Source organism: Lycorma delicatula, chromosome 8 (assembly GCF_047948215.1).
Source record: "Lycorma delicatula isolate Av1 chromosome 8, ASM4794821v1, whole genome shotgun sequence".
NCBI lineage: Eukaryota > Metazoa > Arthropoda > Insecta > Hemiptera > Fulgoridae > Lycorma > Lycorma delicatula.
The window spans coordinates 45,216,832-45,241,913 of record NC_134462.1 but is presented as its reverse complement, the minus strand read 5'-3'; the positions used below and the strand labels follow the sequence as shown (position 1 = coordinate 45,241,913).

At 29.3% G+C, this 25,082-nt stretch overlaps 1 protein-coding gene across 4 annotated transcripts in view; it reads right to left on the bottom strand.

The window, feature by feature from the left end:
- Nucleotides 1-24,773, bottom strand: part of magu (SPARC related modular calcium binding-like protein magu) — a 159,209-nt gene extending 134,436 nt beyond the window's left edge. For all 4 annotated transcript variants that reach the window (XM_075372323.1, XM_075372324.1, XM_075372325.1 and 1 more), the window contains exon 1: nucleotides 24,615-24,773. In XM_075372323.1, the coding sequence (XP_075228438.1) occupies nucleotides 24,615-24,704 (90 nt within the window). In that variant the 5' untranslated portion in view covers nucleotides 24,705-24,773. The remainder of the gene's footprint in view (nucleotides 1-24,614) is intronic.
- Nucleotides 24,774-25,082: the final 309 nt, after the last annotated feature.

Sequence of the window (25,082 nt, the reverse complement as noted above, 5' to 3'; positions counted from 1 at the left end):
CAGACTTTACAGAAACCTGAAAAAGAAACTAAATTACAAATGACTAAATAGTAGTAACTAAAGTACACAAACTTCTGTTAAAAACCTTCCCTTGGATAACACTAATGTATCCTGAAAATTTGAAAACAATTGGTCGCTGGTTCTTCTTGATGCTGTTGCAAACGCGTGACAAATTTTGAATGTCACAAAATTTTGCATTTATATATTAGATAAAATATATAATTCCAAAATTTGATTGTATTCATTTTTAATAACAATGGGGGCATAATTTTAAAATTAGAAAGATAGATTAAATATAACTAATACAAATGTTTCAAATAAATACTACGATACTGTGATGAGAAAACGACTAAACTATTCATGTTATTTCTACCAACAGGAAATCAAGTCGAAGCGCAATTATATAACTGTTATTTAACATGTATTATAGAACAGTTATAGGCTACCTGCAAATAATATATTTACATCTCTATCGTTGATTCCTTTACCTCACCATGTATAACATGTAATGTTAAAATTTTTAAAATTCTAATAAAAAATTTCATCGTAATAATTTATTATTTAATTTATAACAATGTATTTATAACGAATTCAGTACTTTATGTTCCGTATGTTTATGGATCGTAGTTGTGCTTTTATATAAAGTATTCATGGAAAATATAAAAAAATGAAAAATATAAAATTTAGCGATCTAGAGATTTGGCAGATCCATTAAAAATACTATCATGAATAATACTTCAAATTCTGAAAAAAATTCTGAAGTGGACTTCCTTGTACGCCAATTAAATTACATATCCATAAAAGTTTATTTCATTAATAACTTCTGATATTTTTTCGTATTTTTTTTTTTTTTTTGTTTTAATGTTATTATTGAAGAATTATTATTTATCGTAAAACTTTTCTACAATCAGAGGTTAATAAAACAATATATTAATAAAACAATATATTTAAATTTAAAAAAAAAGTTAAAAAAAAGGAGATGAAGTCTGATTTGATGCGCCTTCCCCTTGTAAGATCCAAATATTTCATTAATTAAAGTTTATTTGGCTATAACTACAGAACCAATGAAAATAAGTACCACTTATTGAAAATGTCTCAATGAGGGCTTATTACTGTAATTAAGAGAACGTCCAAAATCCATTTTTTTTAGATTTTTTGGCTTCTTGGACACTTTTGTTCAGTCGATTGCAATCAAAAGGGGAGATGCACACCTAGATGTTACAACAGTCCTTAATAAAAAATTTTAACATCCTACGGCTAATCGTTTTTGAGTTATAAGAGATACATAATTACGCACATACGTACGTACAGATGTCACGCCGAAATTAGTCAAAATGGATTTTTTCGTTGAAATCTGGAAACCTAACTTTTTAGCGATCACAATACTTCCTTTACTTCGTACAAGGAAGTAAAATAAAATTTTTTTTATGGATTTTACAAATTATATAATCAATCAAAATAAGAGGTTTTCAGAACTAGATTTTAAAAAACAGGCTGTTTTTTTTGGATTAAGCTAAAAAAAATCGTTAAAAAACTAGAAAATAATTAAAAACAAAAAATTAAGACTACATTTTTTACTGTTGATCATAGAGTATTTTGTAATTAACACAGAAAATAAATGACACCAGTGCTTATTCGAAGCCATTTTTTTTTTTTTTTAAAGATGACTATTTGGCTTCTAGTTGAAGGCAGAGAAGTTTATAAAACTTTCTTATCGTTAATGTATAGAAACTCGTAAGGTTTTTTTTGGCTGTGCACGCGCGTTCATGAGTTTTTGCCTGAATGTGTCAGTTTGCAGTATGGAAGAAATATTTGTAAATATTTTAAAGGAAACCTGATTCTTTTTATTTACTAACAAATTCAATTACTGATATAATTACTCAAGCTATGTTAAACACTGTGAGTAATTAGTATGAAATTTGTAGAAAAATAACTTATATATATCATGATGATGAGCAGTAATGAAATAATATGTAACTTTTGAAGTTAATAAGAATGTAACAAAGTTGTTACAAAATTACCATTCATCTCATTCTCTGAAGTAATACCTAACGGTGTCCCATAAGTCAAAAGAAAAAAGAAATAAATTGTTACTAGTAAATTTGAGTTTGAATCGGTTATTTTTCCGTTTTAATTTTTATCGTTATCATCCGTTTTGAATTTATTTATGTTTACCAGGTTAAAGTGTAACACCACAGTGATATGATGTCAATAATACTCTGTAGAGATGCAAAGGCATCTGTGTGCAGTCTGGCATGAAATCGTAAATGTACCGGTAAATGTGTTGTCTTGAACAAACTAAGGCCGACCAATCCTGAGATGTGTAATTAATTGAAACCTAACCACCAAAGAAGAGAGGCCTCCATGGAGCGAGTGGTAACGTCTCGGCCTTTCATCCGAAGGTTCCAGGTTCGAATCCCGGTCAGGCATGGCATTTTTCACACACGCTACAAATCATTCGTCACATTCTCTAAAACAATACCTAATGGTGGTCCCGAAGGTTAAACAAGAAAAAACACCCGTATCCACAGTCTAGCATTCAAAATCCATATGAAAGCAACTGCCTTTACAAGGACTCGAAACTGAGAACTCTCGACTTTGAAAATCAGCTGATTCTACGATGACGAATTTAACCCCTAGACTAAACCGGCGGGATTTATTTCTACGAATAGATTAAGTGATACTTAGGAACACTGACTATTACTTTTGTACAGGCAGATGAAGGGGTTAATATTTTGTAATTTTGATAAAAATACGATATACAAATTTATATTATAATGATATATGATTCCTTTGGAGAATAATCTTATTATATTGTATTAAATTCTACAAAGAATACTCGCATTCTGTATATATCATTACTATAAAAAAAATTAACCATGATTACTTCTGATAATTTATTACATACATTCACAATACATTCCTTAATCTTTAGTGGTCCTTAAACAGAAAAGTAAAATAAGAAATATATATATAATGAATTTATTCATTATGTTTCTGTGTACAAATTTTTTTTTAAAAATAAATACTTCGTACGTTAAGTTATCACACATCTACCTCTTGGTAGATAATGTGAGAATGGTAACCCCTACATATTTACAAAAATAAATAAATAAACCACATTCTAGTGTTAAAAATAAAAAAAGTACATTCCTTTTTTTTTATCTTTTCTATTTCTAAGATAAAGTTGTGTTCTTCAGTTTTTATTTCATTTGATTAGTCTGATACCTTCCTTTTTATTCTGCGCCAATTTCTTTTATACGCTACAATATTTAATTATTTGTTTAAAACATTATTAAATTTCTTTTTCCTTTAGCGTTTTTACTCACTAAACTTTCTTCTGCAACCAAATAGACTACCCCTGAATAGTTTAATTTACAGTCCAACAAGACTTTCTTTTGACTTACAACATTATACCAAACACTTGCAAAAATTTGTTAAAATCCTCGTCACTTGTTAGGTTTACACTATCGACGGAATTAAATTTTTTAACATTCCCTATTAACATCGCATTTCAAAAACCTTCTTGTTTCTCTAACTTCTTTAATGTAGATGTTCTGCTTCCATAAACCACTGCATACTATACAAATATTTAAAAGAAATTTCTAATTAACAAATTTAAACCTCATACTAGAAGATTTCTTATCTGAATACAAGTTAATCCTGACTTTTATACAAAAAAGTACGCTTTTGATATCTTATTTACTTCATACATCCCTTGTAATTTTATTACTTAAATAAAAATAATAGAAAAAAAATCTTGTTTGTCGTTTTATCATATTTAACTCGCTGACCTTTATTTTACTTTTTTTTATTTTCAAAATTGATTTTCTCTAACAGCTATAAATTTATTTTAGAATTTAATAAAATAATGTTTTTACGTAAATATTAATATAGAGATTAAATTTATTTAAACATTTTTTATCGGTGAATAAAAGATTCTACATAAAGATTGGATTATATTTAATTTGTATTCATGATAGTGCTATTTCTTATTTAACTCTATAGGCGGTTTTGATTAGAACTCAATTGGAACAGCTTTTTTTTGTTTTATTTATCGGCTTTAAGTGTTCAATAATTTTTTTTTATAAAGTAATAGTACACTATACAACGAGCCTATAATGATAGCTATTAATGTACGAGTGTGAAGTAAGTTACGACTCGAGCCTTGGCGAGTGTCGTAAACTTCGCAAGAGTGGCCATTATAGAGAGTTGAATACGGTATTTTTTCTACGGCTGAGAAAATATTGGTATTATTGATTTAAATAGATAATATATTGTTTACGGAATACATTTTTTTTTTAATTTTTCAAAAAACACATTAAACAATACATTTTTTTAGCAATAGATTATTAGTCATATGTTCTAACTTTCCTTTCATATCGATCGGATTTATTTCTTTTTTAGAATCAGAAAAAATTAACAAAAAGATAAACAGTGTAATAGAGAAACTTAGTTACCTATTTTTGTATTTTCAAATTAACCTCTGCTTAATAAATACTAAATCGGATTAAAATCAAAGTAAAAAAACAACTGATACATTAAAAATACTTGCTTCTGATTGGTCAGTGGTTGAAAGGTAGGCTTTTGATTAGTTGAACACCTATACCATAATGAAAAAAAACATGATACAGGTTCAAGTTGCGTAATTCAAACGTTTTAATGCAGCCGTAGCAAAATAGTATTTCATGATTAAACAAACGAATAGAACAACGTTTTAGAGACTAAAGTGATATATATATATATATATATATCGTATAAATTTATATACACAAGATAAATATAAGGGAGTGTTGAAAATATGCGGGGTACGTATATTAATTTTCCTGAATATCATAGATCATTTTCATACACACAGTATAATCATATTAAAAAAAACACGCAAAAAATATCCGGAACATTCTAAAATGAGCTCTAAAAAATAAACCAACTCTCTTAGTAGAGTGTTGGTTTCAGTTTTCCATCCAGAAATTCACAAGTTCAAATCCGAGTCAGAAATGGCAGAAATCCATATACGGTCACTGTTTCTAAAGCTCTTTTAAGAAATAAAAAAAGTTTATTCTTACATTAATATTTTTTTTAAATGGATACTTTCTGTAATAGTAATAAAAATGAAAGATTTTGGATTCTAATCCTGGTCAGACTTGGTATTTTCAAATGTTAACAATTAATTTTATCATTATAAAGAAGAGATGTGATGAGAGCACACGCCTAAAGTAATCGGTGTAAAGTAAAGCTGAAGAAAATATATTTCGGTGTAGCTTTAGAAAATATATATCTATTATTTTAGTTTATTATCCATAAGTTTTGTTTTTCTTCAATGGTTCAGTTGGAAATAACAATGAACGTTAAAATATAGATTATAGGAATGAATTCTGCTGACATGGGTAGGTATATTTTATCTTTAATTTCCTTTTTAGTTCATTTACATAAATAGACAAACACACATACAAAATATGTTAAAGAAGAATTTGATGACGTACAAAGGAAGAGAATGTTTGACACTAAGAAAAAAGCGATTAAAATTCTGAGAAATAAGCCATTTAAAATTTATTTTTTTTAATTCACTAGAATGAGTCAGTTGCTGTAAAAAAAAATTGCAGTCCTCAAGATAACGAGTGGTTTTCATTTAGTCTACCCGTAAAAAGACTACGCTTTCATTTCCTAACTTCCGAGTTATGGACGACAATGATAGATGTACATATAATTAGCATAAATTTACAATTATGATATTCCATATAATTATTTACAAGTTAGTTCTAATTGACGTCAACATTTTTTCTTTTATTTTTATTTACAGTTAAATTAAAACATTTTGATAGTTTTCTTAACAATAAAATTTTTCCAGTTGACTAATTAATGGCAAATCTTACAAGAGCAATGTAATTACATGTGAACTAGCGGGGTCATCGCAATTTTAACATTACTTGTAAGGCTTCATTCATCACTTACTTATTTTTAATATTCATGTCCACTAATCCTTATTTTTATACGTTACTAACAAATTATATTTTTAATTTCTTGAAAATGGTTCCGCTGGTATATTTTAATAAAATAATTAAAAGTAATTAATATGTGATATATCCACCTTTCCAGCAAATAAGTGTTAAGTCCTCGAGATCTTTCGGTTTTTTCAAACCATCATCAGGGGTTAAAATATTATAATTAAGTGAAAATTTAAAATACGTATGCAGTCATGACTGTTTGCATGTTAACAGTATACTCACTGGGAAATTATACATAATGAGAAATTATATTTTCCCTCTTAGAAGACTAATACGACAATTATGCTAAAAAATATCGTTTCGGTTTACTAAAAAAAATCTAGCACTACTTTATGTTTACATTTTTAAGTGTCCTTACTTTTATTAGTTCACCATATAAGCTCAAAGATTATGCACAGGAACGTGGAACTGAAATTTTTTAGCGTATGGATTTCTGCAAATTCAACTGAGATTCGAACTCGTAACCTTCCGGATGAAAAACTGAGAATATATTACTCCACCAAGCGGGTTGTTAGAGTTTTTTTCTATTTTTAGAGCTCATGTTAGCAAGTTCCAGATATTTTTTCGCGTATTTTGGGTATATTTGCGTGTTTGTTTAAATGTTATTATGCGTGTGAAGTGATCAATGATATCCAAAAAAATTAAGCTTTGTTGTGCGTACTCCGCATATTTTTAACACTTTCTTACGTTTATCTCGTGTAAAACAGTGGTATATATATATATATATATATATATATATATATATATACTAGCCAGTAAGGGCAAGTGAAGTGAGTCCTGCCCATCTAGTCAGGGGGCTCTGCACCCTGGACCTCCTATGTTCAATAATTTCATGCTTGTGAAAATAATAATGATAAAAATAAATTTTAGCTTGTTCAATTTATAAAAACTATCACTGTATTTTACTAATTTCTTCAGAGAAACAGTTTATTCAGTGCAGTACCCGAAATTTTGAGTTATCTAATGAATGCAAGTTTCAAAATAGTCGGCCTTCATTTTAAAGATATTAATTACAGCTGGATGCCCGTCCTTCGAACGGGTAAATATGTATTTTGTACGGTTCTTAGCGTTACCCGACAAACACCACTAGGAGGTAACCGCAATTCGTTTTTCATTTTTCTATTAATTTCTAATGGTTTTAGTCAAGAATCCGGAGAGGTGCCCAGCCAGTCGCGTCGACATACAGTAACAGTGGAAGTGGCCGAGTTGGTTGCGCCGTCACGCCATGCACCGTAACCGCTTAAAAAATCAAAATTCAAAAATACCTGAAAACGGTTTGTAGATATTTATCTGAAGAGTTTTTGGAAACCAAATCAAGTGAATATTTCGTTTAATATAATCGGAAATCGGGGACAATTTGAAATCATTCTTCAGATGTTTTACCTTTCTTCATCCCTTTCAAGGTCGAATTTCGAAAAATCTAGAAATTTGGTTTTTGAATATTCACATGAAGATTGCATAAATCAAAGATCAAGTTTACATCTTCATTTTTACCGAGAAATTTAAAAAATAATAAAATTAAATTTATACTCTTTAACCTCGGAATTTCAAAGAATCCTTTCTTAATTTGCATTTATACAGTAAGAAGATTGTGTATATAAACTTTCATTAATTTATTTTTAGTAGTAAGTCAGCCACGATATTTTGTTTATATATATAATCACCATTGTATAAATCACGAAATTTTGTATAAAATAAAGTAACTTAACTTTTAAAACTACATTTAAAACTCATCGATTGTCAGTTTTGTTCTCTGACGTTTAACATTAATTATCACGTAAAATAAAGAAATGTTACTATAATATTAAGTAAAATTTACGCCATATTAAACTGCAAAATTATATATTTAATATGATGTAATTAATGCTGCTATACAAGAGATGAAAATTTAAACTACCATTATTATTTTATTTTAATATTATTTACATCAATATCATTTATATTAATATCTCAAACCCTTATTTTGAGAATCAAATCTTTTAAGTTAATTTTTAGAGCAGGAATATCCGTGTTATTCTTTGACAACTATTCATTGAATTTGATTAAAAATTTTGCATGTGATTATCGTTTTGGATTTTTACTCTTTTTTCAAATAATTGTGACCATAAAACTAAAGGTACAATATTATGAAAGAAGCTAAAAGACCACTGCTTAGTTTAAATACGACGAGCAGATTATGAACAAAAAAATAAAATCTTTATTACTTCAAAAAAATAAATAATTATACCTGAATTTTTATTAAACTAATTTTATTTTATTTGTTTTATAAACAAAAAACAATATTCATTTCATTTTTCTTTCTTTGTAATTTGTATTAGTTAATTCGTGTGGAATTTCTCTATTACTAGGCGCAACCCACCGGGTTGGTCTAGCAGTGAACGCGTCTTCTGAAATCAGCTGATTTAGAAGCCAAGTGTTCCAGCGTTCAAATCCCAGTAAAGTCAGTTATTTTACACGGATTTGAATACTAAATCGTGGATACCGGTGTTCTTTGGTGGTTGCTTCAATTAAACACTCATCACAGGAATGGTCGAACTGAGAATTTATAAGACTACACTTCATTTGCACTCATACATATCCTCTGAAGCATTATCTGAACGGTAGTTACCGGAAGCTAAAATACGAAAAAGAAAGGAAAGAAGGCGCAAGCCGATATTTCATATAGGAAATTATTTTCTGAAATTTATTTTACAGAAGGAATAAAATTTGTACTCTACGTATATCTGTTTCTTGCTAATTGGATGAGTTGATTTAATCTGAATTTTTTATTCTTGTTTAAGTAAATTGTCTTCTTTTGGATGTAGAAGGCGCTTCCATTTTTCCTCCATTTCCAATCTAAGCAAAGTTTTATATCATTCTTTTGGAAATATTTATTTAACAAATTAAGAATAAAATTACTTTCAACTGTATCATTGATATAATTCAAAAGTTTTACGATAATTTCTTCGTTGCCTTCTAAATTCAGTTCATTTAATAATTGAACTCAACATTTACAAACGATATTTTTGAAACATAATAATTCTATGAAAAAGAATAAATACGGAAAAGAATAAGAAATTACGACAAAAGTTAGAATAAAAGTAATACTCGTATAAAAAATAAGATAACTCTTAAATGAGGTAAGAACTAAACTGACCATAAAATAAATAAGGAAAACAAGAATTTATAAAAGAAGTTAGTTGTTTTATAAATTCTAACGTTTTCTTCTATTTAAAAGAAAGTATGAACAATTCTACGTAAATTTGAAATATGTAAATAATATTTATTGGTAAGACACGGGTAATAGTTACGAATATACTTTACTTGGAAGTCGAATGACCTGAATCAAACAACACAGTACAAGGTAAAACGAATATCTTTTTAAAACATGTAAACAGGCTTAGTATTTAAAGAAGGAAAGAAGAATCGGGTCAACATTATTGGTAGGGTTAGCTGAGATTGAGTGACTGATAAAAGTAAAATTTATACATACTACCTTTCTAAGGAAACAGCTTTTAATTTGATGATGCAAGTGTAAAGAAAAACCCCTTTCAAACCACTTTTTATATTATTATCACCTATTTAGATTAATAATAAAAATATTATTAGAAGTAACGACTAAAAATGCCTTGTATGCCTATTAACACATATACACATGCATTACCCATTACATATACATAAACACATTTTTTTTACAATCAGAGGCTAATTATTAATAAATCAATATATTTAAATTTAAAAAAAAAGTTAAAAAAAGAAAGAAATCAAGTCGGATTCGAACCGATGTGCCTTCCCATTGCACGATTCAAATATTTCATTAATTAAAATTTTATTTGGCTATAACTATGGAACCAATGAAAATCCAAAATCCAATTTTTTTTGGATTTTGGCCTTTTTTAGACATTTTTGTTCCAGTCGATTGGAATCAAAAGGAGAGCTGCAAAATTAGATATTACAACAGTCCTAAATCCAAAATGTCAACATTCTACGACTAATCGTTTTTTAGTAATGCGAGATACACACGTATGTACGTACAGACGTCACGCCGAAACTAGTCAAAATGAATTCAGGGATGGTCAAAATGGATATTTTCGTTGAAATCTGAAAACCGAAATTTTTCGCGATCGCAATACTTTCTTTACTTTGTTCAAGGAAGTAAAAAACATTTAGGTATAAAATGAAACCGATTTAGAATCAAATAGTTAAATGAAATATTATACACCGATCAAAAAATTTCAACAAAAAAAAAAGGAAATTGGGTAAAGAAGTGAAAAAATTCCTTAAAATCTAGAAACTCATTAAAATCGTTTAATTCGTTTAATCAAAATCAGTTGTCTAAACAACAGCTAAGGGAATACAGAATAAAAAAATCGGGTTGGGCTGTGTCGGGGAACACGGCCGTTGATTTATTGGTTTATCGTGAAACGCTACATACCTTGGATGAAGTTCCTCCGAGGTACAGACCGACCAACTTATCTGTAAAGTTAAATGGGAAAGCCACCTTCGTATTTTTTGAACAAATCTGAAAGTTTTCAATAAAAAATTTTAGATCCTTCATTTGGCCAACTCTACAGATAAATTGGTCGGTCTGTATGTCAGCAAGTCACTTTTAGTGTATTTAATTGAAATAGAAACGAGACGTCGACTGCGTACTAAATTTAATTTTAATATAAAACAGACACTAAATGGTACATGATATTTATTTCGACTAATATTCGACGACAATTTTGTTCAACATTGGTCTGTGATGTAATTAAGAGACAAGCAGCGGTAGAGGTGCTGGCGCCGTCAGCGTCGTTCACTGAGCTCGCCGAACCAGCTTTGTGACGCTCCCGAAACAGTCTCGCTCCCTCGACACCGGACACAAGGGTACCTGTGCGTGGCCCATAACTTCCCTTTTCCAACGATATGCATAATTTATATTTCCGGCTGACTTTTGCATGGGCTAAGGCTGACATATTCAGTACGTCAGCCTCATGCTTTTATTCTTTTCATGTATACTTTTTACATGTTTACTTTAATTTTTTACATATAAATATTATCCAAAACACACTTACAATTACTTAAATCGATCTCTCCAGACAAAATTTGAACACAAACACACGAATCACCGCGCTGTCACGTTTAAGTCGTGAGCTACACTAAATAGAAAAGAGCGAGAGCGCCAGTTTTATCCGATTTCGCTGTGCCTCCTCCCCGCTCGACATTGACGCAAAGTTTTATCGGCGAGATGACGATGTAAGTTACAAAAAGACACCGCATTTAAGTATCTGAGACTAATAGTTAGGGAGTTATTATGGCAGGACGATATAGACCTTTTCGTTACGCTACAGATTGTGGTACCTTTTCGGTACCACAATCTGTTGTGGTACCCATATGTTTCGGTGTGATTTTAAAGACCTTTCACGTCAGAAAAGTAAAAAAATGATTGATTTTTGTAGTTTTGGTTATTGATTGAGTGGAGGAAAAGCAGTAGCAAATAAAGGTCGAAGATTAAAATATGTACGTTTAACTAAAAACATGCTTTCGAACAATTTTTTAAAAGGATGTATTGAATTATTGTTTTTTACTGTAGTAACAGACTTTCTAACGACTGATGATTATTAAAAAAAAAAGAAAAAAAGACACCTGCAATACAAAAGTTACCAATCAAAGTTGTTTCCTCTAAGATGAATGATGCAAAAAGTTACCGTTAGGCCCTGTCTTAAAAAATATAAACGTCTCATTTTTTAAGGCTGAATATCACCTTCATTCCCTTAGGCTCGTCATAATAATGTGCTTCAGTACATCAGCTCAATGAAACTATTTTATTCGTTATTTTCCCTAATAGAAAAACATTTAATGAGATACTTATAAAAATGACTGTTCATTTTCAGGAATAGCTTGTGAATCATATAACATCGCTTGTATGAAATATTAGAAAATATTAAAAATTTCTTTATCGGTTGACTTCCGATAACCGTAGTTTAATATTTTCATTTACGAATACATTACATATACGTTAATAAATACTCTTTTAATCTTCTTCAACCCACCGTAACATAACAGTTTTTACAGTCTCGAGCCAATCTGATAAACAGATAATAAAAGAATATTATCGCAACAGTAATGTTTTATTGAATATAATAATTTTATTTATATTTACTATTTATATTTGCAAAAACAAAAAAAAGGAAAACCAAAAGAAATTACATAATAAAAATATAAATAATCGAATAGTATATTTTTTAAAATTAATTTATAAGGATACAATTTCAGAATAATTTTATTTCCTGTACAGATAGAAATATAGTTTTAAATCCGCATTTTATTATCAACAGTTCATATTTTCCTGATATAGACCAAATTTTATATATTTTTATAAACAAATGATAACATTGTAATCGTTCCGGTTTTCTAGGAAACCACATAAAATATTATTTTATTCCTTATTAATCAGTAAATTACTGTAAGAGATAATCTAACAAGAATATCTAACAACAATAAATAGAACTGTATTTGAATATAATACTTTTTATACAACAGAAAAAAATAATCTTCAGTTTACTTACCAGCAGAATTATTATAATGCAATACTAAGAATATAGTTACGTAATATGAACAAATTTTTCTTTCTAATATAGATGAATATTCAAAAGAGATATATTTCATACTAAATGACTAATATCATCCAAAGTGATATAAAACTGTTGTCTTATATATAACGGATCAATATATCGAGATATTTAAATTGAATTCGAAAAAATTATTTTTATTTTATGAAGGTGAAATATTACTGTTTAAACTGAATTTTTAATTCATCATCATCGTTTTGCTATGGAAACTAAGGAATGAAGGGATATCTACTAAGCAACTAAAAAATGTTTTTTAGTTGCCTTCTTTACAGATCATATACCAGGCCCACAAAAATGCAGGTGATTTCAGAATTGTGAATTATACTTCTTTGTTCATCATAGAAAATTATTTACCGTACATCATTAAAAGATCATCACTAATTTATGTCACATTATTTATTGAGAACTATTACATTATATATTCCTTCAACTAAGTAGGAGAGTTTATAAGTACCATGAATAAATATTATTTTAAATTTAATTTAAAAAAAATTTAAATAGAAAAATATATTTTTGAATAACATAAAATTACAAAATTAAATAATGAAAAAACTGACAACACAGCCGTAGGACTCCTGTTACGCGGCTATTTTTAAATAAAATATAATTAATATATTAATGACATATTGAAAAAAATTCCACGTTATAATTGCAAGATAAGAATATTAGGTTGAGGTTAAAACCGCAAATTTCAAATCAGGTATTACTAAAAAAAGCTTCTACTCCAACAACTTTAAATATTAAAATCGTTTACAGCGCCCTTGAGAATGTATAAATTGATACCTCACAGTTTTTTACTTTCCTTTTACTTTACCTTTCCTTTTACTTCGTTTTCCTTTTACTTTAGGAATCAAAGTTCAGTTTATAATAAAACTTTTTTTAAAGCGTTTTGATTACGATAAAAAAGGCAAAAAATGCATGACATTTGGTTGGGTCCGGCCGCCTGGTGGGATTTGGGGCTCCCAGTAAAGATAACCCACCGGGTTGGTCTAGTGGTGAACGCGTCTTCCCAAATCAGCTGATTTGGAAGTCGAGAGTTCCAGCGTTCAAGTCTTAGTAAAGCCAGTTATTTTTACACGGATTTGAATACTAGATCGTGGATGCCGGTGTTCTTTGGTGGTTGGGTTTCAATTAACCACACATCTCAGGAATGGTCGAACTGAGGAATGTACAAGACTATACTTCATTTATACTCATACATATCATCCTCATTCATCCTCTGAAGTATTATCTAAACGGAAGTTACCGGAAGCGAAACAGGAAAAAAAGAAAGTTTAGTAAAGATGCCGGCCTCCGTAGCGCGAGTGGTAGCGTCTCGGCCTTTCATCCAGAGGTTCCGGGTTCGAATCCCAGTCAGGCGTGGCATTTTCACACATGTTACAAATCATTCATCTCATCCTCTGAAACAATACCTAACGGTGGTCCCGGAGGTTAAACAAAACATTTAGTAAAGATAAATTTATATGCATATAATTCGACGACAATCTAAGGAACCAAATGAAGAACAACCATCATAGCTATCCCAACAAATCTTCAAAGTTTACAGCATTTTTTTGGAGTGGGGATACGATTTTTCAAAAAAAAATTTTTTTCAAACATTGTTATTTTTTAATTGTTAACAAATGTGTCGTAAGAAACATATTACTTTAATTAAGCGAAATCTCGCTCGAGATACTGAGAGTGACCTTGACCTACAGCCTCACCCCTTGACCTTTTAAGTTGAAAATTTAAAGGCTTTATTGTTCCATTTAAAGAAGTTTTGACCAAGTTTGGTCAAAATTGGTCCAGTAGTTCTGGAGATATAAGATGATTTAGAGAAAAATACCGAGCACACACACACATACAGACAAAACATTAACATCCGGAAAATTTCCATCCGGTTTTTTGGGTTCCTTAGGTATTAACAAAACGTCAAGATCTGGTAAAAATTGAGTATACCCAAATTGGAGCTATTACAACTCTTTTCCTTCTAGAGCTATAGCGCAAACCCAATTCGATTGGTAAAATCGAATTTAACGATAAAAATCGAGGGTTAAACTTACAAAGTAATAAGTGCAATATTACATCACGGATCTTCGATTCGTAAAGGTCATTATACTAGTTTTGTAAAAAAAGGAAAAATATGGTATGAAGTGAATGATATGACTATCAACAAAAAAAATGGCCATGAAATTCAATTTGTTTGTTCTAAGGCAATAAATTGTAATAATAAATCCATAAGATAACAATCAGTAATTCATAAAAGAATAATATAACAAAACGTAGTGATATCAAAAAAAAAAAAAAAAAAAAAATACAATTAAATTGTAAACCGTACGGTAAGAGTCTCGCAGATATAATTTCTTCCGCTGAAAAACAAAGATTTCTGTAATATAAATTAAATGTTTTTAAGAAAACGATACTGACATCAAAAAAGGTAAGACACTACATTTCTATTATCAAAATCATTTCTATTATCAAATTAATTTAGAATTTTCTTGAAAAAACCATACATGTTAAATATATGTAATATACAATAATAGATAATAAACAATGTTTAAGGGTTCCATAAAATAACAAAAGATAAATAAATAAATAATAAAAATTTGTTACAAAATTCTACCGGCCCAATTTCAATTATTAAACAATGAATAATCATAAGAATTGTATTGTTTCTGTAAATGTGATATGTATTACATATAAATGACAATATATAGCCTCTGACACTCCCAGTAACGTAAGTAATCCAACGCGGGGGGTCATACATCTAAATCGGTTCAGCCATTGAGCTGCTGCGGAGGAACAACAAACATACATACATCACCCTAAACGCATTACACTTCTTTTTGGACAGTCGTACAAAAAATCTATTATATACATTGTAATGTAAAACAGAGCCATTCAACGACTGGGAAGATGTTATTAAAAAATGTTAAAAAATTAATGTTTATAATAAAAAAAGCATATCTACATAAAAGTTTTCAAAAAAAGAGAGTAAGCATTTCAATAATAAGCATTTCAAACATTAACTTATTGTCAAGGAACGAACATGAGAAGTTATAATTAAACGATTCTACGTATAAATCAACTCTATCAGATCATTAAAAAAAATGAACCTATTTCTAAATCTATGTTGCGCTCCTCAAATTAAAATTTATATCCTCCAGCAAAGTTATTTTCTTAAATATATAAAACGAAACGTGGAGATCGTTCAAGATTACTAAACTGATATTCTGAAATTTTGTGATCAGATATATCCGACTAACACGCTGTAAAGCCAGGCTTCACTGAACATTTAATCACAAATATAAGAGAGTATGTGTGTGTTTGGGTGGGTGTGTGGGTTTGTTACAAAATGAAAATTAGTTCATTAATCAATTAAATCATAAATGAGGAACAGGACTTATGGAGTAATGCCCTGTTCCTTTTCCCCTTACAAAAATATATTAATAAATAAATAATTGGCGAGTTGAACAGATGATGTACATTACAAATAAAATAAATATACTTCCAATAAGTTTTAATTGAAGAGTATATCACTGAATTAGTCACACAGTAAAAAGAAACCTATCTTTATATTGTACCCTAACTTAGTTAATTAATATCTCGACTTGTCCTTGAATCGAATGAAAGCGCCAATGGCAATAGAAATTCTATACACATCGTTTATTAACCACAATGAATTTTAGTTTCTGAATCGAGAATATAACATAAAAGAAGAGAAGAGAAGGTCTTAACGAAAACAATCGTAAATAAAAGCAAGAAATCTATATCTTGACTATGATCTAAAACTTTCTGGAATGATGACAAACATTTACCTAATTTTCTAATCAGTTTTATTGAATTGTAATTTTTTTCCTGTTTAGCTTCCGTTGTGGGATTCACCGTCAGGTATTACTTCAGAGGATGAAATAATGATGATATGGGTAATTGAAACCCAACCACCAAAGAACACCGGTACCACGATCTAGTATTCAAATCCGTATAAAATTAACGCCTTTACTAGGATTTGAACGTTGGAAATCTCGACTTCGAAATCTGAAGACGCGTTCTCCACTAGACCAATCCGGTGGGTTTTATTGAATTGTACTTAAAAAAATATTTACTACACATTATCAAACATACCCTACATCGACTAGCATAAATAATAAAAACTAAAAACTACTTCTTACAAACAAAATAATAAAAAACTATATTTGAAGATATTTTTACTCTTAAGGGGAATAAAGTGCATCATCATGGTATAAGATATTAAAAATTATTTAAAATAAAAGGTGATCGTAAAATTTTATCTCCCCGTTTTTGTTACTTTCTCGTCTAATGCTATAGCAGTTGGAGGGAAAGTATTGCAGTCGGTCCAATTTGGGCATATACGGTTTTCATCGGATACTGACGTTTTGACACGTAAGGAACCCAAACAAACCGGATGGAAATTTTCTGGATGTTCGTATGTGTGTTCATTGTTGGCCTCTAAATTACCTTATATCTCCTGAACTACTGGATCGATTTTGGCCAAACTTGATCAGATTACTTCTGTATATGGGACACTGAAGCCACTAAATTTACAACTTAAAAGGTCAAGGGAGTGAGGCCGTAGAGTAAGGTCACCCTCAGTATATCGAGATTTTGCCTAATTACTGTATTATTTTTCTTAGGAGCATTTGTTTACAATTAAAAAATAATATTTGCAATTTGTTTTTCAAAATTCCTTCCGCACCCCAAAAAATGCTCTAAACTAGTTGCTAAGTGGGTATACTTCGTCAATAGTACCCCCTGTCACAAGGAGCGCTAGCGTAGTATTGACGCACAGCTGTTGTAGAAAAATATTAATAAATAAAATGATAAATATTTTAAGTTAAGTCGTGTGTGTATGTATGTATGTGCATTTGCGCAAGTAGTAGCGTCTCGGCCTCACATCCAGAGGTCCCGGATTTGAATCCCGGTCAGGCATGGCATTTTCACACGCTACTTGTCATTCATCTCATCTTCTAAAGAGGTGGTCTCGGAAGTTAAACAAAAAAAAGCCGTGCATCAGATAAAACCGCGTGGCTGGATAGTCCTACAACTGTGTTGTCAGCTTTTTTTCTCAGAATATTTAAAACAAAAAATACATTTATATTATAACAAGAGATAAATATTAAAAATTAAAAAACACGACTATAAAAAAAATGCTGTGAAATATTGTTCTTTAATAGAGGAGAGATTTTTAAAATTTATTTAATAATATTTTATTTAACGTAATTTAATTCTATTATTTTTTTAATATTATTCATTCGATTGATTCGAATCATTCAGCTCACACAGTGATAGAGGGTCACAGTTCACAATTCATTAATTCATTTCATTATAGTTCTACATACATATTTATGTAGCCTACGTCAATCCTGGTAACGTAAGTATTCAAACGCGGAGTGATACATCAAAATCGGTTCAGTCATTGAGCAGCTACGGTGAAAAAACATACATATCCTAAATATAAAATACAAAAAACTATTTTTTTACACTCCTTTTTGGGCAGTCGTGTAAAAGGTCAACACTAAGAAATTAAAGAAATATTTAGTGTGGTTTAATAAATCTCTGAAAAACAGGATCGCTTTCTTATTTAAATTAATAAATTATTACCAAATATAATAATTTCTTAATAATAAATACAAATTATACTGAACATAAATCAATTACATTGGATTATTTAGGTGACGAGATGTTTTTTTTTAAATCAAAATTTCCCAATATATATTTTAAAAAATTCACACAGAATCTGAAAAATATTGTAAACATAGGTGCCCCCTATCTCAACAGGTAGGTAAATTCTATCTCAACAGTTTTCAATTTACAGCAATTAAAAAAAAAAATATTTACATGTTTTTCACTGGCTTTCAAAAGTAAATAGTGACTATTTACCTATGTTATAATTAAATATACTTTTTCATAAAAAAATGAGCCGTATTACCTACATTATAAACTACTTAAAATAAAAACAGAGATTCTAATTCTTCGAAATTCCCAAAAAGCAAGACATTTTTTAATCTATTGAAAGAAAAAACGAACGAAAATATTAAATGTAAATTTATTCGCTCTTTTCCCGTTATATTATCTTTTACTGAAATTTAATACATCACTTGATTTAATATTTATCTACGTTAGATTTCACTGTATAAAGTTTAACCTGTCAGCTTGGAGATTGGACACTTAGAAACAAGTTTATTCGAACGAATTCCAAGTTGCACAGTAATTTTTTTTTTTAATCATTAAACTGCGTCATAGTAATTATGTTGTAGTAAACTTGTCCAATTTCATAATAAATAAATGGATTAAAACTACATATGATTTCATATGTAATAATATAAATTAATATACTTAATAAAATATTAATAACGATTCTTTGTAGGTGATTTTATTTTAGTCTTATACCTCTCCTGACTGGCAAACATAATTTCATTTTATTACAAAATTCATTCCAGAAATAAAAAAGTAGTAATAAAAAAAAAGCTGGCAAAATGGTGCACGATTTTCCAGCCGCGGTCGCCGGTCAAGACATACAACATCTTTCACAGTTTTTTCATTTCAAAGTTTTTTCTGCATTTTCGATCCATGATGAATAATTAAAAAAAAAAAATTGTAAACATTTCTTGATAGCTCTATATATGAAGTATAAACTTAACAAAAAAATTTTGAAAAATATTTAAAACGAAGGAAGGTAGAGCAAAATAACAACAAACATATTTAAATATTAAAATGGGGTTATTTTTTAATTTCTATATATGCATTATAGGTAAGAAAGTTACTTTACTAAAGTTTTCTCTAAAATGCCTCTGAAAAAAATTGAAATTGGTTTTTTCATAATATTCTTCAACCCCGTTAATAAATTCTGAAAAAAAAATAATATGATGAATGCTCCATATATACAAATATTTGAGTCAAATTTGAAGAAAATCGATTCGGTCAATCCTGAGATAAAAGGCCAAAAGCAGTGCAATACACTTACGTATGCATATATTGCACAAATAAATTCGTACATGCACAGGCTTTTTTGATCGAGATGAACTAATCGGATCCTAAAAACGTAAAGATTTGCAAAAAAAAACCTCATACCCTTTTCTGAAATGATCACCATACTTTCCCCTTTAATATTCTAAGCTATATTCGTCGGGAAAGTAAAAATAATCCCATGATACCTCGAGATACTTTCCCATAATATAATATAAAGAATTAATTCATAATATAAAGAATTTTATAAACATAAAAACAATTAGGACAAGATATATATATATATATATATATAAACTACGTTGATTAATGCTACATAAAAAAAACAGCCTTTAAAAGTTCATTAAATTTTTTAAATAACACTTTTGCAGACTTTAATGATCTATAATTTACGTTAAAAAAATTATTGTCCTAGAAATAATATTTATGCCTACATTACCGATGGTGAGATAGGGGAAGATGATAATTGCAATTTTCTCCCGGTATGAAACCAAAGACTACGCATTTCAACACTAGTATTATTATTATAGTTTATTTTAAATAACTAATCACAATCACTTGAAACGTCTCAAATTTTATTTATTTATCATTTCTTATATAGATGAATAGCAAGAAAGATTATAACTCGAATTCATTCTTGTCCGTAACCGAAAATATTGAACAGAGATCATCAAATTAGTGATGTTAGGTATACAATTGATTTCCTAAAACGAGTATAGAAATTAAGGAAACATTTGAGAGTGGAGAATTAGGGGGAGAAATTAAAGGAAAACTTTGAAAGTAGATATTAAGGGTAAATAGAAAAAAAAAACATATTCAAAGGGGAAAAAATAAAGATGTTAGAATTTCTTAATGACATATTTTTTCGGCAGAAACCAAAGTAAATGTAAAAAAATTTATATATTTAATGTCATCAATTTGCTTTTTGGAATGAGATTTATTTTGAAAATAAATGAACTTAAGACAAAAATTACAGCCGCTGTTAAAAATTAAATTTTTTAATGTGTGAAAAATACCAAACCTGAGAGAGACTTGAATTCAGAACCTATCGAATAGAGGCAACGATGCTAAAACCCTATCATGAAATTCGGGAGAATGGCAGAAAAATTAGAAAAAATGGATGAAATGAAGCAGATTAGCATAAATTCGTCATCGCAAATCAGATGGTTTTGAAGTAGAGAGTTCTAAGGTTCAAATCCTAGTAAAGACAGTTAGTTGCTTTTATACGGATTTGACTACTAGATCGTGGATACCGGTATTCTTTGGAGGTTCGGTTTCAATTAACAATACATCTCAGGAATGTTTGACCTGAGACAGTACACGATTACACTTCATTTGCATTCATACAATATCATCCTTATTCATTCTCTGAAGTAATGCCTTACGGTAGTTCCGGAGAATAAACAGAAAAAGAGAGATTAGCATAAGCAACGATAAATTTCATGCCGTAAATACTTCTGCTAATGTAGACCTAAAAGTTAGAAAAATAAATTTGAAAATATATGTATTATGTGTAACTTAGTGATTTTTAATAGTAAAGCAGAAGGAATTAAAGAAAGAAGCTGAAAATTTAGTAGATCACAATTAAATTCAAAGTAAAGAGATCTTAATATGAATAGGCGAGAAGAAAAATTTGTGGGGTTTGTGGGTTATGAATTAAAATATCCAGGTTTAATTAATTTAATGGAAGACAGACGTGTAGAAGGTAAACATTTTATAGAAAAAGACAGATTTTTGAATGATGTATAACAGATAATTGAAGATGAAGAATGTAATAAATATGTTGAGGTTAAAGGACTAATACAGAACTTGAAGGAATTCAAACAGCATCTAACAAATCAAATAACGGTAACCCAAAGATATTTGTCTATAAATAAATAATTTCAAATATTAAAAAAAAAGAGCTATTAATCAGTTACAAGAACCTATAACTAAATATCCTTTAAAATTTTGCGCATTGCACTGATCTGGTCCTGGCTTCATTTGATCTTATTAGAGCTAAAGATTTTCAAAATGCCACAACAGAAGAATGGTGAGTCTATCTCGATCAGAAACAATTTTTTATGTTACTTCTCTTGCTTGAATATTCATTTTAATAAATTAAAATAAAAAACTAATAAAAATAAAATTTAAACTTTGTAGAACAAGCTTTGCCAAAAATATTTTTTCCATATTTCGATCGTTAACCAGGTTAAAGAAAGCATAATATCAGCTGCTATCATATTAGCTCTTGTACAGTAATATAGTAAATAAACTATTTATAATGGAAGTAGAAAGTCATACGATTTCTGATGACAGCATTCTTTTAACTAATTAATAATTACTTAGGAACTCCATTCACAATAAAAATTATTTTTAAAAATAATTTCAAATCGAGATGTATTTTGGTACTAATAGGTTTTACGGGAGTAAAACCCACTACTTAAATCGACTCCATCTCGACACGATTAAATTTATATACCTATAACTTATTGTATATCATTTTTATTAACGTTAATCAGGGTTAGCGAGCAAAGCGGGCGTAGGATATATTTGATTAGATTATGTTGATTCCGTGTAATGACGAATTGCGCACGTATATCAACATAACCTAATCTAACATTACCTTCGTTCGCTAACCTCGTCTAATAAACGTTAAATATACAGATTATATATATTTTACCTATTTAGGTGGCCAATAAAACAAGTAAAACGCAAAAAATAATTGGATTTCAGTAGGGTCCCGTATAAGTACCAGTGCCCCTCATATTGTTAGAAAGAAGCACCATTAACGATAATACCGAAGACATTGTTGTTTATTTAAAAATTAAATAATTAAACAATTTTGTTACGATGTGGTTTTTATATCATGCGTGTAAATTTTGGATGTTGTAGTTAATGCCTTTTTTGGGATCACCGGTAGGTATTTCTTCAGTGGATGAGATGAAATGGAAATGTTTTAGCGTGTGAAAATGCCATGCCTGACCGGAATTCGGACCCGGGACCTCCGGATGAAAGGCCGAGATGCTACCATTCGCGCCACGGAGGCGATTTAAACAGGTTTTATATTATTGTGTGTGTTAGTTTTAAATGTTCTATGCAGAATTGAATGAAATCGATACAGTTTGTGCGAGATCCTATACATCACGTAACTACAAATTAATCTGTTTACTCCTGGGATGTTTTGTTACTCGGTGATCGTTTTAATTTTTTTATATGATCATATGTATTTTGTCTGAAGTTCTTTAAAAAATCTGCACAACCTTCTTTACTTAAAATATTAGTAATTTTGTACGATGGTTAACGTATGTTATATAATTTATGTTAATAGGTATCTTTTAGATTTCATTCTGTATTTTACTAGTACATTGAATTAACTTGAAGGCGGGTGGCTTTAATTAGTGCAAGATGTTTTACTGTGTTATGTTCTTCAGTGTACTAATAATACTAATACATGAATAGACGACGTAAAGAGCAAAAGAAGTTGTTTTTTGTGCTGAGTAAAATGATTAGTTGTGTAGAAGGTAACAAAGATATTACGCGCAACAGAATCCATCCACCTTTGCAAATTACCTCGTATGAACGTAACAATATATAAAGACGTTATAGACAACGTGCAAATTATACATGTAACATATAAAAATCAAGATCTCGACACTCTTCAATTATACAAAATAAACTTGCACAAAAATTTGCTTAATATAACACACTAAACAAACAACTCCATTCAAAACTAATTTGAATAAAAAACTAAACGATTTCAACTCTTTAAGATGATTCATTATCATCTGAATGTTTGTCAAAATATTCAGTCATTATAAATCTGATGTCTTTGTTCCTATTCAATCAGGTCCTTTATCAACATCGTAACGTACTATATCAAAACATACTGAAATAGATTTTTGTGGTCCTATTTAAACATCTATTTTTTTATAACAAAAAAAAATTAAAAATCTCATCTCTTGGAAATAAGCCACAACCCGGATGAAACCGAATAAACATCTAGCAGTAATAAAAAATTAGAAAAAGAGTTTTATTTTACTTTTAAAACAAAGTTTGATTCTCAAGAGGAAGAAACATATTAACAAATGACATATTTTTGAACATACAGATCACCAAAATCCGTAGAAACGTTTTTTTAAGCCGTAGAAACAATCTTTTTTTGCTTTGAAGGGGGATATTTATAAACTACGGAATATAACAATAACTATATTTACGGTTAAATTTTCCATATAACTTTTAAAAATTATTTATAGGTAAAACTATACGTATTATCATTGTTAAGTAATTTAAGTAAATGGAAAACTGGCAAAAAATCTATGTTGTACTTCAAAGATACTGCATTTCAAACAAAAAAAAAAAACATCGTTAGAAGTCAACTAAAACTATGATTATTATATTTCAATTGCCGTAGATAAAAATCAGCTGTCTCTTAACTTATGTTTCAGTATTAACAAAATTTTAACTAGTTTTGGGCAGTTGTAATAATAAATAACAAGTCTTACAATTACACTTTATCCGCGCACTAGATTTTCAATTTAATAGATATCAATGAAAAGATAGAAACCTACAAAGTAATAGTATAATTAAACGGTTATTTTTAAACTGTGTAATAATAAATCAACTTTAACACAAGAAAACATTTAATTTGTTTTAGTAAACAACTTTCATATAGTCTAGAGATTATTTATCAATGACCTAGCACTTGTTGAAAATGTATTTAACAAAATCTAAATATAATAATTATTACAATATATATATATATTAATCACAAGTAACAGATTTCAATCGCGAAAAAATATATGAGTATATTCATTTACCTATTTACACATAATATATTTTTGTAATCAATTTCATTGAACTGGTTTTAAGAAAGTATGTTATGTTACATACAAATAGTAAATTTATATCTGTGTGTAACAATCATAATCATTATGTACCACGTGCAAGGTGACAAGAGTGGTACGCTGCTGCACTATACAAACACTAAGCTAGAGGACGTGTATATCTAATACTAGAGTAAGAGAATTAAAAAAGCAGAGAGCAAAGCGTTGCATGTTATGTTACGCACCTTGGCCGATCTTCCTTCAGTAGAACTAACAGCCTGAACAAGAAGCAACAGAGCTGCTAACACTGACATCAGTAGACACCACGACCCCATAGCAGTCCGAGTACGACAAGTACAAACGATTAAGTGTGCGCCCTCCGCCCTGCCGTGGACCGACCGACCGACCGGTCTCTCGCTTTAATTCTCTCCCTACTCTACTAATTTTCCCTCCCACCAGTCGAATTTCCCTCCAAAGGAGAACTCCGACTTCTAGTCGATGCGTTCATTCTCTCTCTCTAAAGAACAATTCTAATAATAATAATAAACCATGTAACGTACAACTGTTTGATCTCCGGATCAGTCCTGAAATATTAGTTTCTAACAGCATAAGATAATCAATTTTTTTTTTTAATTGCGCAAATCCCTTAAAAACTTGCTATTACCCATTGTCTTTATAATAGAATCTCATTTATCCAAACTTTATTCCATAGA